Source organism: Sturnira hondurensis, unplaced genomic scaffold (genome assembly GCF_014824575.4).
Source record: "Sturnira hondurensis isolate 20B ecotype Veracruz unplaced genomic scaffold, ASM1482457v3 Scaffold0006437, whole genome shotgun sequence".
Lineage (NCBI taxonomy): Eukaryota > Metazoa > Chordata > Mammalia > Chiroptera > Phyllostomidae > Sturnira > Sturnira hondurensis.
In genome coordinates, this window is record NW_028079068.1 from 2,658,185 (window position 1) to 2,675,080 (window position 16,896).

Consider the following 16,896-nt stretch of genomic DNA (forward strand, 5'->3'; position numbering starts at 1 on the left):
CTCTCTCTCTCCTTCCCCTTTAAAGGTAAATAAATAAATAAAATCTTTAAAAAAAAATAAATATAAATCAGAGGTACTTTCGCACTGGTATGACACAACAGAAAATGTTTTCATTTCTCTTATTTCTTCTGATGTCTTTATTTCTAACCTCTGTGTCTAACTGGTATGACACAACAGAAAATGTTTTCATGTCTCTTATTTCTCCATCTCTTCTGACGTCTTTATTTCTAACCTCCCTCGCTACAGTTACTCTTATATCCCATCCCACCAGTTCAACTTTCCAGCACTTCTTTCTCTTGTCCTCACCCCCCTGCTCTCCCAACTTGAGATCCCATAATCCAACACTCTAGTAATCTATTTACAAACACTTTCAACTCCAATGCCCTGAACACATTCTGTAGTATGGTCAAGTGCCTATAATGTTTTCATTTTTCCTGCTGTTATAATATTTCTAAATGATACAAATAACTTCTAAAACACACGCACAACCTATAATCCAAAAAGCCCGCCTTTTACCAAATTCAAGTTCACAAGAAATTTTTGAAATAGATTCTTATCATAAATTTTATGTATACGTACATCTGGAAGAGAAGGGAGATTATAAGAACCTCCCACTGGTGAGCTCAAATCAATCATAGGAGAGCCAAAAGCCTTTCCATCGTATCCGGCTGCGCTCGTGATGGTGGGACTGGAAGGAGTAGAGGACGTGCTGCTGGCAGTGGATGGGGGAGCCTGCCCGCTGCTGATCTGCCACTGCGGTGGAGAGAAGAAAGGCTGTCCATCGGCAGTCCCGTAACAAACACAACCAGCCTCCCTAATCCCTGTTCCAGACACCAAACAAAGTAGAAGACATGGCCTGCTATTTGAATTCAGTTGTAATTCCAATGGAAAGGAGAGGGCACAGGTATACATAACTATGTTTAATCCTGTCCAAAAATATAAAGCACTGATTTTTACCAAAAGACAACAGTTAATATACGAGGCCTGTCCAGAGAAAGTCCAACCTTTGTTAATATAACAAGAATGGTTTACAAAACACCGATGTAACCTGGCAGCCGAGAAGAGTGGACTGGAAGGCACATTTGTGAACAGTGATGACTTCAGAGTATGATTCAGTGGGGGCAGTAGACACATTGAGTAAGAATGTGTACCATGTGGCTGTCACATTCAAAATGACTGAGTGAGCAGAGCAATGAATCTGCATCAAATTTTGCATTGAGCTTGAACGTTCCTCCGTGGAAACTACTCAGATGATTCAGAAGGCCGCGGCTATGGGCAACTGGTGACTAGGCAGCTTCATTACCACAATGCATCTGCTCATGCATCACGTCTCCTGCAGAGTTTTTTGATGAAACATCAAATCACCCAGGTGACTCAGCCCCACAACTGTCCAGATTTGGCACCCTGTGACTTCTGGCTTTTCCCAAAACTAAAATCACCTTTGAAAGGGAGGAGATTTCAGACCATTGATGACATTCAAAAAAATATGATAATGATAGGGAGAACTGTGTGAGGTCCCAAGGTGCCTACTTTGAAGGGGACTGAGGTGTCATTGTCCTATTTACAGTGTTTCCTGTATCTTCTTCAAGAAATGCCTCTATTTTTCAAATCACATGGCTGGATAGCCATGTCTCACCATCTTTCTGGACAAACCTTGTACATCAGAAAATTACAGTACCAACCTTAGAAAGCTTATATATACTTTGAAAAGAAATATAAACACATGTATAGCGACTTCAAGGTGAAGATGGAGGGATGACAACATTTATTTTCTTCTGTTCTTACCTGATAAAATAATATAGTTAAAAGGAATTCTAAAAAGGCACTGCTTCATAAAGACAGAAAATATGAACAGACAGGAAAACACATTTTGGAAGTTAGAGACCAGATGGACAAATAGCTTAATTAATTAATTTGACAAAGCTGAACCTAAGCTGGCAGTGGGGAAAACAGAAGCAGAGCCCTTAAGAGCCTGGGAATTAGAAGCATTTGATCTCATGTTCCTTTCCTACTACTCTACCTGTAGCTACTGCAGGATAATAAGGACTTCCTCCACCTACACAGGATAAGATTGGAAGTCTATTCTCCAAAACAGGTAAAACAGTGTCTTTAGACTAAAGGGCCCCTGACTCAGTGGAGGGGAGAAGTAATGCACAGGAAATGAAGGGTCAGAAACCACACACACACTGACTGCTGAGCACCCTAGAATAATCAGTTACAGTTGATGTATATCCTTCCAGTTTTTTCCTATGCACATGAGATTAAAACAAACATGAAAATGAGATAATAGCTCACAAAAATTTGGTAGCATGTTTTCCCCCGTATAATATACTTAGGACTCCTATCAGACATAGATCACTGCATTTCCTTAATAGCTAAAAAGTTCCCCTACCATACAAGTATACTATAATTAGTTAAAATAACCTACTGATTAAAACCCATTCTCCACTGTATTTTCTCCTAGCTTGTTCATTTATTCATTCATGTTTAGATTTCTGATGTAGGAGACATTCTTAGAGTGTATGCCTACCCATCACAAATAATAAACGGGGGAGAGGAAAAGTAAACTGTGAGCACACAGAATGGGCTAGGTGTTTCCACACACAGTAGCACTCAGTGTCAGTGCAACTTTACAGAGCACTTATTTTACAGCTGGAGGGAATGAGATGTAAAATAAATTTAGAAGGGTGAAAAACTATGAGGAAAATAAATAATGATGAAATAGACATAGGTATGAATTTTACACACATGCAGTGGGTAACCTGAAATAAAATTTTCACATCATTTGGTTGAAATGAGAATCACAAATTTATGGAAGTAGTATCATGGTCTTTACTTCAGTCCTAGTGAAATAAATTGAAATCAATCCACAAGTCTTAAGCTGGAAGGACTGTTGACACAGTTCTCAGAGAAGACAAGGCAACAAAAGAACATTTACTTTTTCAAAAATAATGCGATACCTAGAATATATTTTTAACTGAAGACATTAAGAATATAAATATTAAGACTTCTGCCAAGATGGAGGCATAGGTGGAAACACTGTGCCTTCTCCCACGACCAAGTTTGAATACAACAAAGGTTTAGTAAACAAAGACGTAGCCAAAGAACAGAAAAACTGAACTATATGGAAGTCCAACAACAAACCGCTCAACCGGACCAGTAAGAGGGGTGGAGCCAGTATCGGAGCAGGGTCGGGCAGGAAGGATCCCCCAACCCAGGCAACGCAGGTGTGCAGGTGACCCAGGCAACCTAGGCGCCCAGGCAGCTGGGGTAGCACCGCGGACCCAGTGAGGGTGCAGGGTAGGCTGAGTGCGGTCACACATTCGCAGGCAGATAAACCAGCAGAGGTGTGAGCAGTGAGACGGACCCCCGCAGGCCCCAGTGGCAGAATGCGAAGGCCCCAGCAGCGAACCCAGTGAGGGTGCAGGGCAGGCTGACCGCAGTTGCACATTCGCTCGCGCAAATAAACCAGTAAAGGAGTGAGCAGTGAGACGGACTGTGAGGTCCCCAGTGGCAGGAGGAGGCAGAGGGGACCGCCATTGATTTCCTTTGACCCCGCCCCCAAACACAGCGTCACAACCCAGCCAACTGAGTTGTCACACCCTGGTGAATACCTAGGGCTCCGCTCCTCATACGTAACAGGCACGAACAGTCCAAAATATGGCTTAAGAAGAACTCAAAGCCCCAGAGCCCGTAACTCTAAGCGACCAGGAAATAGCGAACCTCTCAGATACACAGTTCAAAACACTGGTGATCAAGATGCTCACAGAACTGGTAGATTATAGTCACAAATTAAAGGAACACATGAAGGATAAACTCACTGAAATGAAGGGAGATGTCCAGGAAACCAATCGTGATGGGAATGAAACTAGGACTCAAATCAATGGAATGGACCAGAAGGAAGAACAAAACATCCAACCAGAAAAGAATAAAGAAACAAGAATTCAAAAAAATGAGGAGAGGCTTAGGAACCTCCAGGACATCTTTAAACGTTCCAACATCCGGATTATAGGGGTACCAGAAGGGGAAGAAGAAAAGCAACAAGTGAAAAACTTATTTGAACAAATAATAAAGGAGAATTTCCCCAGTCTGGCAAAGGAAATAGACTTCCAAGAAGTCCAGGAAGCTCAGAGAATCCTAAAGAAGTTGGGCCCAAGAAGGAACACACCAAGGCACATCATAATTACACTAGCCAAGATTAAAATGAAGGAGAGAATCCTAGAAGCAGCAAGAGATAAGGGGATAGTCACCTACAAAGGAGTACCCATCAGACTGTCAGCAGATTTCTCAAAAGAGACCTTACAGGCAAGAAGGGGCTGGAAAGAAGCATTCCAAGTCATGAAATCCAAAGACCTACATCCAAGATTGCTCTATCCAGTAAAACTTTCATTTAGAATGGAAGGACAGATAAAGTGCTTCTCAGATAAGGGCAAGTTCAAGGAGTTCATCATCACCAAGCCCTTATTATATGAAATGCTAAAGGGACTTATCTAAGAAAAAGAAGATGAAAAATATTAACAGTGAAAGGACAGCAAACTCACAGTTATTAACAACCACACCTAAAACAAAAGCAAACGAAGAGGACAGCTAGATCAGGAGTGGAACCATAGAAATGAAGATCACGTGGAGGGTTAGCAACAGGGGAGTGGGAGGAGGAGAAGGGGGGAGAAGGTACAGCAAACAGCATAGACAGTAGGTAGAAAATAGATAGGGGGGAGGGCAAGAATAGTATGGGAAATATAGAATCTAATGAACTTGAGACACGTGGTCATAAAGGGGGGGAATGGTGGGGGAGGGAGGATGCAGGATGGAGGAGAATGAAGGGGGGGAATAGAACAACTGTAATGGTATAATCAATAAAATATATTTTAAAAAAGAATATAAATATTAAACCTCATCAGGTTTTTTAATGTAACTTTAAGTAATAAACTTTGTCAGATACATATGCATTACGTATTACAACCATCATACTAAGTTTGTTTCCAAGAAGTCTCCTTGAAACACTTCAAGATTAACGTATTGTTCTCTTTTGCAGGAAGTAATCTGTATTTATCAGAATATTTCTGTCTTAGGAAATTTAATATATTCTCCTAAAAACTATATACATTACTATTGCAAAAACTGATACCTATGACTCACTGATTATTCTGGGCCTTCACACATATAAAGTGGCTTTATTTCTTTTGTGTTTTTTTTTTAACTGTAATTGATAGACTTTTTTTTACATTGTCCTACAATATACATTGTCAAAACGTTTTCTTTTTTTCTTTTTATTTTAATTGTTGTTCAAGTAGTTTTCTGTCTTTTACTCCCATCCCAGCCCACCCAACCAACCCTCCCCACTGCCTCCCATTTCCACCTCCCCCCTAGTTTTTGTCCATGTGTCCTTTATACTTGTTCCTGTAAACCCCCTTTTCCCCTGAAATTTCCACCCCTCTAGACACTGTCAGTTCATTTGTTAATTACAAAGCATCAAGATTCTCTTAACTTTGTCTCTATAGGTCAGTCTGTAATCAATTTTGTAATTACATTTATTTTTTAAAAATCTTGGAAGACTTCTGATCAAGATGGAGACATAGCCAAATAAGCTTCACCTCCTTGTGCAGCCACAGAAAGAATTACAACCAGACCTCTCAACAAATAACATCCAGAACTGTCATAAAACGAAGCTGTATGGAAGTCTGACAACCAAGGATTTAAAGAAGCCACATTTATCCAGACGGGCAGGAGGGGTGGGGATGTGGTAAGGCCAGGAGAGGCAGTGGTGGAGGAACAGGTGGTCCTACATTCAGTGTGGTGGATAAAATTGGGAGGGATACCTTAGGAGCAAGTGATCCCAGCCTCAGACCAGACTGCACAGCCCAGGGTTCCAGCACCAGGAAAACAAATCCCCGTAACTTCTGGCTGTTAAAACCAGTGAAGGTTGGGATGGTAGAAGAAAACAACAGATTTTCAGGAGACTTAAAGGGTCTTCACGGACTTAGAACATACATAGACCCAGCCCCTCTGGGATTCAGCACCAGGGCAACAGCAGGAAGGTCACCAGTCACACACAGGGAGTAATGAAGTGACTGGAAACAGGGTGAGTTCGGGAAAACCTCCAGAAGCCAGGCAGCGGTACTGTCCCTTCTGAATCTGCCCCCCACACAAAGTCACAACGCAGTGAAGCGGGTTGCACTGCCCTGGCAATTATGTAAGGCTCTGCCCACCCCAATCTACAGCTGCCTTTTCTACAATACGCCACTACTAAGACAGGGAGCCAAAGCAGCTCTACCTACCACAGAGAAGCAAACACAGGGAGGCTGCCAAATTGAGGACACAAAGAAATATGACCCAAATGAAAGAACAGAACAAAGCCCCAGAAAAATAACTAAATGAAACAAAGATAGCCAGCATATCAGATGAGTTCAGAACACTGGTGATCAGGATGCTCAAAGAACTCATTGAGTACAGCAAAAACATAATAAAGACCCAGGAAGATATGAAGTTTACACTAAGTGAAATAAAGAAAAATCTATAAGGAACCAACAGTGGAGGGGATGAAGACAAGATTCAAATCAATGAGCTGGAACATATGGAAGAAATAAACATTCAACCACAAAGGCAAGAAGAAAAAAGAATTTTAAAAAATAAGGATAGTATTAAGTGCCTCTGGGACGTCTCCAAACGTACCAACATCTGAATCATAGGGGTGCCAGAAGGAAAAGAGGAAGAACAATATAAATCGAAAACTCATTTGAAAAAATAATGAGAAAAATACAACAACAAACAAACAAACCAAAAACCTTCCCTAATTCGATGAAGGAAATAGACATGCAAATCCAAAAAGCACAGAGACCCAAACAAGTTAGACCCAAAGAGGATCACACCAAGATACAGCATAATTAAAATGCCAAAGGTTAAAGATAAAGAGAGAATTTTAAAAGCAGCAAGAGAAAAATGGGAGTTACTTACAAATGAATTCCCATAAGACTGTTAGCTGATTTCTCAAAGGAAACTTTGTAGGCTAGAAGTGACAGTGAAGAATTATTCAAAGTGATGAAAAACAAGGACCTACAACCTAAACTACTCCATCCAGCAAAGCCATCATTCAGAATTGAAGGTCAGATAAAGTGCTTCCCAGACAAGGTAAAGCTAAAAGAGTTCATCATCACCAAGCCATTATTACATGAAATGGTAAAGGTACTTATTTAAGAAAAAGAAAATCAAAACTGTGAACATTAAAATAGCAACAAATTCACAACTATCAACACTGAATCTAAAAAACAAACAAACCCACACACAAAAAATCCAAAATACAAAAAAACTAAGCAAACAACCTGACTAGGAAGAGAATCATAGATTTGGAGATCATTTGGAGGGTTATGAGCTGGGAGGGGGCCAGAGGAGAATAGGGGAGAAGGTGCAAGGACTAAGCATAACTGGTAGGTACAAAATAAACAGGGGGAGGTTAAGAATAGCATAGGAAGTGGAGAAGCCAAAGAACTTACATGCACAATCCATGGTTATGAGCTAAGGTTGGGGGACTGCTAGAGGGAATGGGGTACCAGGTAGAAGAGGGCAAAGGGGGAAAATTGGGACAACTGTAATAGCATAATCAATAAAATATATTTTTAAAAATAGGAAAAAATTTGTAAAAGCTTACCTTCTTTTCATAACTGTTACTTTATCTATTCATTCAATGTAATTCCAAGGTACAGAGAAGCAGAATAAATGACAGGTATACAAGAACATATATACCTGTTTTATGGCTTGCTGAGCCAAGAAAGCCATCTGCAGGGGATTGGGCTTTATTGCTTGTCGTGGCATATTCGGGGTTGGCGGATATCTCAGCTGTTGAGGATGAGGAGGAAGAACTGGTCCATTGGGTTTGGGATTGTGATTCTGAAAGTTTATCAAACGTGGAGGGGGTTGCTGAAAGAGAAATAAATTAAATCAATTCCGTGATCATCATCTCCTGAAACACATATTAAACTCTATTTTTTAACTTTTACAAAAAGACGGCAACTCTGCCACAAATGAGTCATTTATTAACACAACAAATGTACAAGGGAAGGAGGCAGCCTTCCAGAATACGCAGAAGCAATTCAAAGAAAAGGAGTTCTATTAAGAGCTTTGGTAGAGGGGGTTCCAGTTGTAAGCAGGTTATACCAAAACTGGGCCTAGGCCACGTCGGGAAGCAGGGGAAACTTGTCTGGCCCTTGATGATTAATCTTTTGCGAAGAACTGCCTTCTTCAAACCACCTAAATAATGTGGTGGTAAAATAATAATCGCCAACACTTACTAGCAGTCATTACATGCCAGGCACTGCCTTCCCTTCTTTACACGCGTTAACTCATTTAACGCTCACCACAGTCCTGGAGGTACGGAGAATTTAAGTACCTTGTCAAAGATCAGCAAAGACAGTAAGTAAGGGATAGAGCCGGGGCCTGAACTCAGGTACTCTAGCTCCAAGAGACGCACTCTCAACCAATAAGTCACTAATAATAAAAACAGTTGACATTAAATAAAACATTTAACAGCAAACGAGTTTTAGCTCTCACTGAGATTCAACCCTATGCCAGGCATTGTGATCAGCACTTTATAAGTGTTACCTTATTATTACTCTCTTTCATTGTACAAATTAGGACACTAAACAATGGAAAGCTTAGACAACCAGAAACAAGCCACACAGCCAGTAAAAGGCAGCGCTAAGGCTTCTCTCCAATCTAGTGGCCGTATCATTACCAACACATGTGCTAGTGTTTAGCTGGGGTAAAGACACTAATTACAGCTGAGAGGATGAGTTTCCGTGAAGGAAAACAGATTTGAAAGGAAACCCCTCAAGGACAACTTTGGTTGGTTACAGGATAGGGAAAGCACTGGGAAAGCAAGCTTCTTTTGCTCATAAATGCTAGCCCTGTAAATCGAGACCAGTGTTCTAGAAAAAGGTAACCTTATATGTGAGTCTCATCTTGACTATCCAATTCTCTTTATGTATGGCAACTTGCTTTCAGGCTATCCTGTTTATTTTAAGATCAGCACTTCTCAGGGAGGGAACTATTAACTCCCACATTCACAAGGGGGCAATAAATGCAGAATTTATCAAGTTGTAGTGGCAACGCCTTAAACTTTGACACCATGAAGGCAGACAGCTGTCTTCTTTTTCCTCACCCATTTTTGGAACTTACTTTCCTTTATGGGATAACAGTGCCTCTTTCTCCCCTCTCCTACAAATTAGTTAGCACTGGATTCAGCCTCAGGAACTTTCGAGAGTAGCCAAGTAATTATAGAATGAATGAAAAATATATTTAAATATTGTTTCAAGACCAAGAAAAATTTTGTTGGAGAACACAAAAAATATTAAAGAAAAAGAGAAAATGTCAAAACTTCAGAAGTAAAATTCCTGATTCAGGAAAGAATTATTTTTCATTCTTGTACTGAAGTTTTATGATTTGAAGGGTTCTGTATCATAGAAACAAAAAGAAAACAGTTGAGAAATTATAGTGAAAACTTCCAAGTTTATCTATAATTCTTTAAAAAGTAGAAAAGCATCCAAAACAATCACTGAGGGAGAACAGAGGTAGTTGCAGAAGCTTCTGCTACCCTCCTATCGCACCCTCACCCAGATTCATACTGATTCCGTCGGAAGAGACACCTGACGCCGCAGAGTTCATTACTACTCAGTAATGAACTCTGCGAGAGTGTGGGAGTGGAGGCTGGCCCTATGGTCTCGTGAGATGTGAGGTCATTTTTCTGTCTCTCCTACACTGTTATCGTTGATTGAGTTCATTTCTAACAATCTCATGACAGAGGAAGCAACTTGAAAGAATAAGATCAGAAACTAGTTATGAGCATAAAAACATATAAAAATCAGTGCTATTTTAATTAAATGGAGGCAATTAATTTGCAAGATACAGCAGGAAAAAGGGAAGGAATATTGACTGACATATTATCATTATACTCATCTGTATTCTAATGACCTTCATTATCGCAGGTTTTGATTTCATTCTAGGTCAGCAGCTCCCAACTGTGTGAAACCGTGAGGCAGAGCAGATGTTCTCTAACAGCCATTCACTATTTAGGGAAATTAATGCGTGTGTCTCTGTGTGGAAGTGTAAGTGTGTGCGTGTGTATATGAAAACATTACCACAGTAGTAAGTCTGGCTCAGGACTGAGAGACACTGCTGTGAGTCATGTATAAACAAACAACACGTGACAGTGCTACCACACTTGGATCTGTCCACTGGAGCATCATAGAGTACACTGCCCACATACTGCTAAAGAAACAGAGACGCACATCTATCGGGTGTGCGTCTTTCTATCGGCCAGCTCTTTAACCATGCAGAGTACGTGGTCAATCTTCAGAGGAAGAATAGGGAACTATCATGTGATTTTCAGACGCAATCCTTTAAATTTACCTGACCGATGCAGAATACAACCTGAACATACCTACACAGCACACCTGCTTATCGACGGTTGATTTTCCCGCATGTATAGGCAAATAAACTGGTAGAAAACTGAGAATGTGGGGAAGCAGGGAAGTATAAAAATGTACAGAAGAGTGCAAATTGATAAGTGGAAAATGTATGAGTGAGTGGCAGAGCAGCTAAAAATGAGAGTGTGAAAGAAGGTTCACGAGTCACTCAGTCAAGAGAAAAAGCACAGTGTATGAGGTAGTGACCAAAAGATGCAAAAATTACTTTATTTCTAAGGGAGAAAAACACACCGTATAAAAGAAACTACATTATCTAGATTGCATAGCAGTGAATCCTAGAGAGGAAAAACAGGATCAAAAGCCAATTTCTGTGATACACAGAAAGGCTCAGAGGTCACTTCTGTTTTGTCACTGCTTATACAAGTAACTATGGGAATGTAACCAAGTCACACAGTAGCTATTAACTGCCTCAGTTCCTCACTTCCTACTGAAAAGGCAATTTATCCTTTTTCAGGTTAATACACTATTAAGTAAAAATAACTTTACCACCTCTCAGACACTTAGGATAAATACTAATCATGCAAATTCTTAGCAGTGGGCACTCAGCAAGTACTTATTTTGCCCTCTTCACATTTATTTCAGAATTTTTGTTTTGGGCACTTATTGCAGTCAATACATCACTGCAGTTGTGCGGAGGAGGAAAAAAATTATTCATCAATTTCCTTAGTAAAATTTCAACTTTGCCAGTTTCACTGCTGGTATCTAAAGTGTACAATTCTTTTCCCATGGAACCCTCACGAAAGACCTCCTAAATTGCTTGTTATTTGCTTCCTGTGAAATCCTGGGTTAAAACAAAGTTTGAGAGAAACAATTGGTTACACTATGATTCCCGTGGATCTGACACGCCTTCCTAATCAAATTACCAGAAAGCCATAACCTCAAATACATCACCTCAGGCCTTCAAAGAAGCAACGTAACAAAATCGCAATTGAAATATGCCCACAATTTTTACTCAGGATGAAAGTAAGGGGCTTATGAAGACAACTTCTCTGTTTCCTAAAATTGCTACAAAAGCACTATCATGCCATTTAATTGCTTTTTCATAAAGACCCACATTCTACCTTCTTCTCAGTGGTAGTAAAATGTTTCTCTTCTAATTAACTGGCATGCTTCCTTTTAATCAAATAATGCACATATTATTTCCACTTCTCTTTCTGTAGGTTGACAAAAAGTTCCGAGATAAGTCTTGCTCTCAAACACTCTTACACCCATTCCATTTGATTTGTCATTTACTATAAGTCAATTCAAACCCTTCTCAGAAATAGAAAGAATATAAGTTCATAAGCAAATATAACTAAAAATAACATAATTTGCATGAATTATACTTTGTATTCCTTACTAAACCTTTATTAAATCCAAGTAGGCCCACATCTCAAGTGAGCAGGATGGTTAAAATAGTTAACAAAGTATATAAATATTTTATCTTAAAAATTGGATTAAAAGTAAACGATATTCCATATTAGTGAAAATAAAGATGGTTCATGGAATATTTGCTCAGAAATAAAGTCTGAAAATGGTATTTTCTAATGAATCACATCTCTGTCCTTTTCTATTCCATTTTGCCCTAGTTTCTAAGACATGATGTGGTTTTCTAAACACTGCATACTCACACTGTCTATAATATTAAGTCAATAAAGAATGGATGAGCTCTGGCTGGTGCAGCTCAGTGCCTGAAAACCGAAGGATCGCAGTTCGATTCCCAGTCAGGGCACATGCCTGGGTTGCAGGCCAGTTCCCAGCAGGGGACCCATGAGAAGCAACCATACATTGCTATTTCTCTCCCTCTCTCCTTCTCTTCCCCTCTAAAGATAAATAAATAAAATCGTAAAAAAGAAAAGAGTAGATGAAAATATATGTACCAGCTAAATAAACCACCAATTCTTTTTTCAAGAAGGGCTAAAAATCTAGGAGTTAAATCAGGGATCCTCAGTGCAATACATTTTCATAAATTCATATATGTAAATCACGAATGACGGATGCCTTGGTTCTTTTAAGAGCTGAATACAATTGTGCTATATTATTATCTAAGTTAGGACAGGCCTGCTTCCAAATTTACCTGATGAGAGATGGAAGGTTGCTGGATGGGCCCCTGCATTCTAGGGTTTGGTAAACCCACAGGTGCTGGCCTCCGTTGCACCTGCTGCCTCTGAGCCATTACCTGTTGCTGCATATGCTGGAGTCGTAACTGAGCTAGGCTGATCTGGGTCGGAAACTTGGATAACTGGTTTGAAGATAAACCACCTTGTGGCTGTGAATTCTGTTCCGCAACAGGATTCTGCTTAGGCATTTGTGGTTGACTCTCTTTATCTTCGATTACTAAAGAACCTAGTTAAAGAGAAAAGGTTAAGTTCTAAAGTTTTTCTGATAGTGAAATACCACATTTTGTAAGGCTGTACTGTTGCTGAACTTCTAAAATGCCAAGGAACTTTTCAATCTCAAGAAACCTTCACACTCTTAAAAACAGAATGCCCTAAAGAATTTTTGTTCATTGAGGTTCCATTAAAATTTACCACACTAGAAAGTAAAAATTAGAACTAAAAAAATTTTACTAATCCACTTAAAAGTCATAAACCCATAACAGCACACTTTAATGAAAAATAACTTCCCACAAAAACTTAGTGAAGAGCAACATTGTTTTATATTTCGGAAAATCTCTTTAAATGTCTAACAGCTGAGCTCTCATGTCTATTTCTGCATAATCTGTCCTAATATGTAGGTTGAAATATATGAAGAAAATTCAGCCACAAAGAGATATGTAGTTGGAAAAGGGAGGCCCTCTTCAGTTCCCTGAAGGAGCTTAGACTGTGTTTTGAGAACTGCTGCGGTATATTAAAACAAAACAAGCAAACCTGACACTGGTCCTAAAAACAATCCCACAAAGTATTTGATTTTTTAGGGCCAAAAATTTGTAATCCCTCAAGTCCCTTACAGCTTCACAATGCACACTATGTCAGTCCTCTGACAGAGAATACTTTGAGCGGCTTACAGCTATGGTTATAGAGTTTAAAGGTTCTAGAATTTAAAGCCTCTAATAGGTCTGATCCAAGCATAAGGCAAATCTTAATTGTTTTGATAGTAGAGACTCAATTAAATGTTTTAAATTTACAAAGGATGGGCATCCCAAAAATGGCTATTATTCACTGAATACTTACAGTGTGTTATGCACTGTGTCAATAGGTCTATGAATACTGCTGTTAAATTCCTTTTTGCAGATAAGGAATCTAAGGTTCAGAGAGACTGAGCAACTTACCCAAATCACCAAAACATTAACTGAATATTCGTATCAACATTTTCCCCTTGCACTATGAAGCATACTTCTCAGAAGCCATGGATAAATAAGCTTGGGGAACTTGTCTCCTTGGAAGATTCAAAATGTAAATCTCATTGTAAATGACAATTTACAGAGCTATAAATGACAGGTCTGAGAAGTCCTATAGTAAAGATATTATCTAACTTTATTATGTAAGACTTGCACAAACTCTTCACAAGCAGGATGTGCTGTTTTGTTTTTGCTGATGCTGACTTACCTGAAACCACATCCACTTACGTGCATGCAGTTACACATGTATTTTTAATTTTACCTATGCCTGCACCTATACTGTAAGTGATATGCTTATTAGTAATACATCTCTACATAGATGACTACCTGTATGGATATAAAACTTGTGATACGTTCTCTGAAGAATTGAACATGGTCTGGTAGGACAGGAGAGGGTTAAGAGATAGTCACTTAAGACACATGCCTAGTATTAATTAAGGTGCTTTTTTTAGTAATATAGGTGGCAGAGTGCGTGATTCCAGGTGCCTGCTATGAATCTAAACATGCGGCTGCCTGTACTTCTAACCTGAACTGCAGGGGTCACCTTATCATTTTTGTTTAAGGGGTCGCCCCATCACCACTCTTTTGTTCTTCCTTTGCATGGATGAGCTTTGTGTAACCCTAGTTCCTCCTTCCCTGGTGTTTGGGGAGCGCTGGCTCTCTTTCCTGCCCTTCCTTCCTTCCTTTCCTATCCGGACAGAGCTTACGGAATGAGGGGGCAACCATCTTCGATAATTTTGAAACAAAGATAATGAGCCCAAATGCTGTCATCAAAGAGGATATCTGTAGTTGATGAAGAATATTTAGGGAATTCTTAAATTTCTGTTTCTATAATTTCCCTGCACAAAAGAAAGAAACGCGGCAAGAAAGGGAAGACTTTTTCTTCTAGCAAATAATGTAACGAGAAAGCTCAAGTAACAGCTTCCTACGGAACTACCAGCAAGGATGTCTGAGCTCCCAATGTTCCTTTCTGATAAAATTCACTGCATTCTAGTATTTGACATTTGGGCACTTTTCTGTATGCATTTCGGTTATACTTCCATTGGGAAATTGAAATATATATAGTTACTACATAAAAGGCAAAAGAAAACAAAATAAAAAGTTTCTCCTAGCAAGATAAAGCAAATAAAACAATATTAGATGTTTGATGACTGGGTTTAAAAAGTAAGCCAGTAATAGTATGAGAAATACTATTTTATTAGAAAATATCCTAAATATCAAAAATCCTATATGAGATACAAGTCAAGACCTTTTATCAACCCATTATGATAAAAAGTTCAAGTAAAGATTCTGTGAAAAACAGAACTCCTTAGTCCTGAGTCAACAGAGGATGTTCACATCATCTATATTTTTACATGTATTTTATATGTATACCTGTGTCACATATATACACATTTTACTAAAACACTAGCGAAAATTCCATGTCTTTTAAACAAAGTAACAAAACTACTTTGGGGGTAGAAGGAAACACATTTTCAATAACATAACATAATCATTAAGAGTTCCAGAAACAAAAGCACCTGAGAAAAGGCCCACAATGACCTACCTAAGTTGATAATATTTTGAGCCCAGAAACTAGGGTCACAGTGAAACTGGATGGTATTGTTGGTCACTGGGGAAGCATCACACCTTGCTCGAAGAAGGTGCCGTAGGCGGCATGTAATCTAGAAAAGGAGACAATTAAACATCAATATCTTTATCAGGCAAATAATTTATTATACTCCCAGTAAATACACACACAAAAAAGTCTCTTGTATATATGTCAACACAAAATCAACAACAAAAAATAAATTATAAAAAAATAGACATAGCCCTGGCTGTTGTGTCAGCCAGTGGATTGAGTGCCCACCTGCAAACCAAAGGGTCCCCGGTTTGATTCCCAGTCAGGGCACATGCCTGGGTTGTAGGCTAGGTCCCCAGTAGGGGGTGCATGAGAGGCAACCACACATTGATATTTCTCTCCTTTTTCCTTCCCTTCCCCTCTCTCTAAAAAGAAATAAAATCTTTTAAAAAAAGTATACATTACAGTTTTCTTTCTAAAACACATAAAAATTTTGAGGTATAGCTCAATTGGCTATGCTGTTGAATACAAAACTAAAAGTGTTTTGAAGTGATAGGTTAAAGTTGATTTTTTAATAAAACTTCACAGAATCACCAACTATCTATAAAATAAAAAAATTTAACACATTTTGCTTTTATTTATTTTCCTTACTGTTTTAAAGATTCAGAATTTAGATTAGGTGGCTAATGAGTTACAGATAAGGCAAATTGACCTCTGCTGAGGAAATATAAATACAGCCCATAACTAGGCCCGCTAATTAGTGGGATGGCTCTCCTGGCTCCTATGCTTCCAGCTTCTGGTCATCAACCACCCCCCACCCCCAGGCAGTCCTCAGTGAGTACTTGGGTCATTCTCCCTCAGTCCACGAAGAGTTTAGCTCCTAGTTCACTATCACCACCTTTACCCTTACTCCTATCCAACTAGATGATCCTTCCTAACAGCTTGCTTCCTCTGAGCACCTATATGATTATGCAACTCCTGAAGGTCCCATAAGCCTTTGCTCTCACCTTACCATTATCCCCACCCTCTTATCCCCCAGGACCCTTCTTATCCAGCTTGAATCCCAGAGCCAATCATCAAAATCATTTCCTTGCAGATACCCTCAATACCTCTTCCTCTCACATACCCAATCATCACTCATAATCCCTTCCCGCCTCTCAACCTTTTCCCCAGGTAAAACAAAACTTACTTCAGATCGGTCTCTAAGGTTGACTGGCTCTCATACCAAATTTCTTTGGTCCTTCACCTTCCCTACTCTCCTAAATGACTGTTTCAAACCTCCTTTTCTCTTTCCACCTCTCCAGAATCTGCTCCTCAATTCTCAATCTTGGCTTATGATCGTGCTTACTATTTCATTAAGGAAACAGGAATAATCAAGGACCTTCCACAAATAAGCAAAACCTATCAATACCAGTGTCTCCTATCACAATGAATTAAACGGCCAAGTTTCCAGCTAAAGCCAATTCTTCCATTTGCACAACAGCGCCCAGCCTCTTGGCTCCTCATAGACAGTGCTCAGCAAGTTTCTTCCCTTTCCG

The 16,896-nt window shown here is 39.4% G+C and overlaps 1 protein-coding gene across 2 annotated transcripts in view; it reads right to left on the reverse strand.

Annotated features, from left to right (window-relative positions):
• Positions 1–16,896, reverse strand: part of TRIM24 (tripartite motif containing 24) — a 140,148-nt gene that overhangs the window by 12,030 nt on the left and 111,222 nt on the right. The window contains exons 8-11 of one of the 2 annotated variants that reach the window (XM_037049120.1): positions 15,344–15,461; positions 12,637–12,803; positions 7,741–7,914; positions 580–753 (exon numbers count right to left, since the gene is read on the reverse strand). In XM_037049120.1, coding sequence (XP_036905015.1) covers positions 580–753; positions 7,741–7,914; positions 12,637–12,803; positions 15,344–15,461 — 633 coding nt within the window. Of the gene's footprint in view, positions 1–579; positions 754–7,740; positions 7,915–12,534; positions 12,804–15,343; positions 15,462–16,896 lie in introns of both variants that reach the window. The other variant, XM_037049119.1, reaches the window with a different exon arrangement.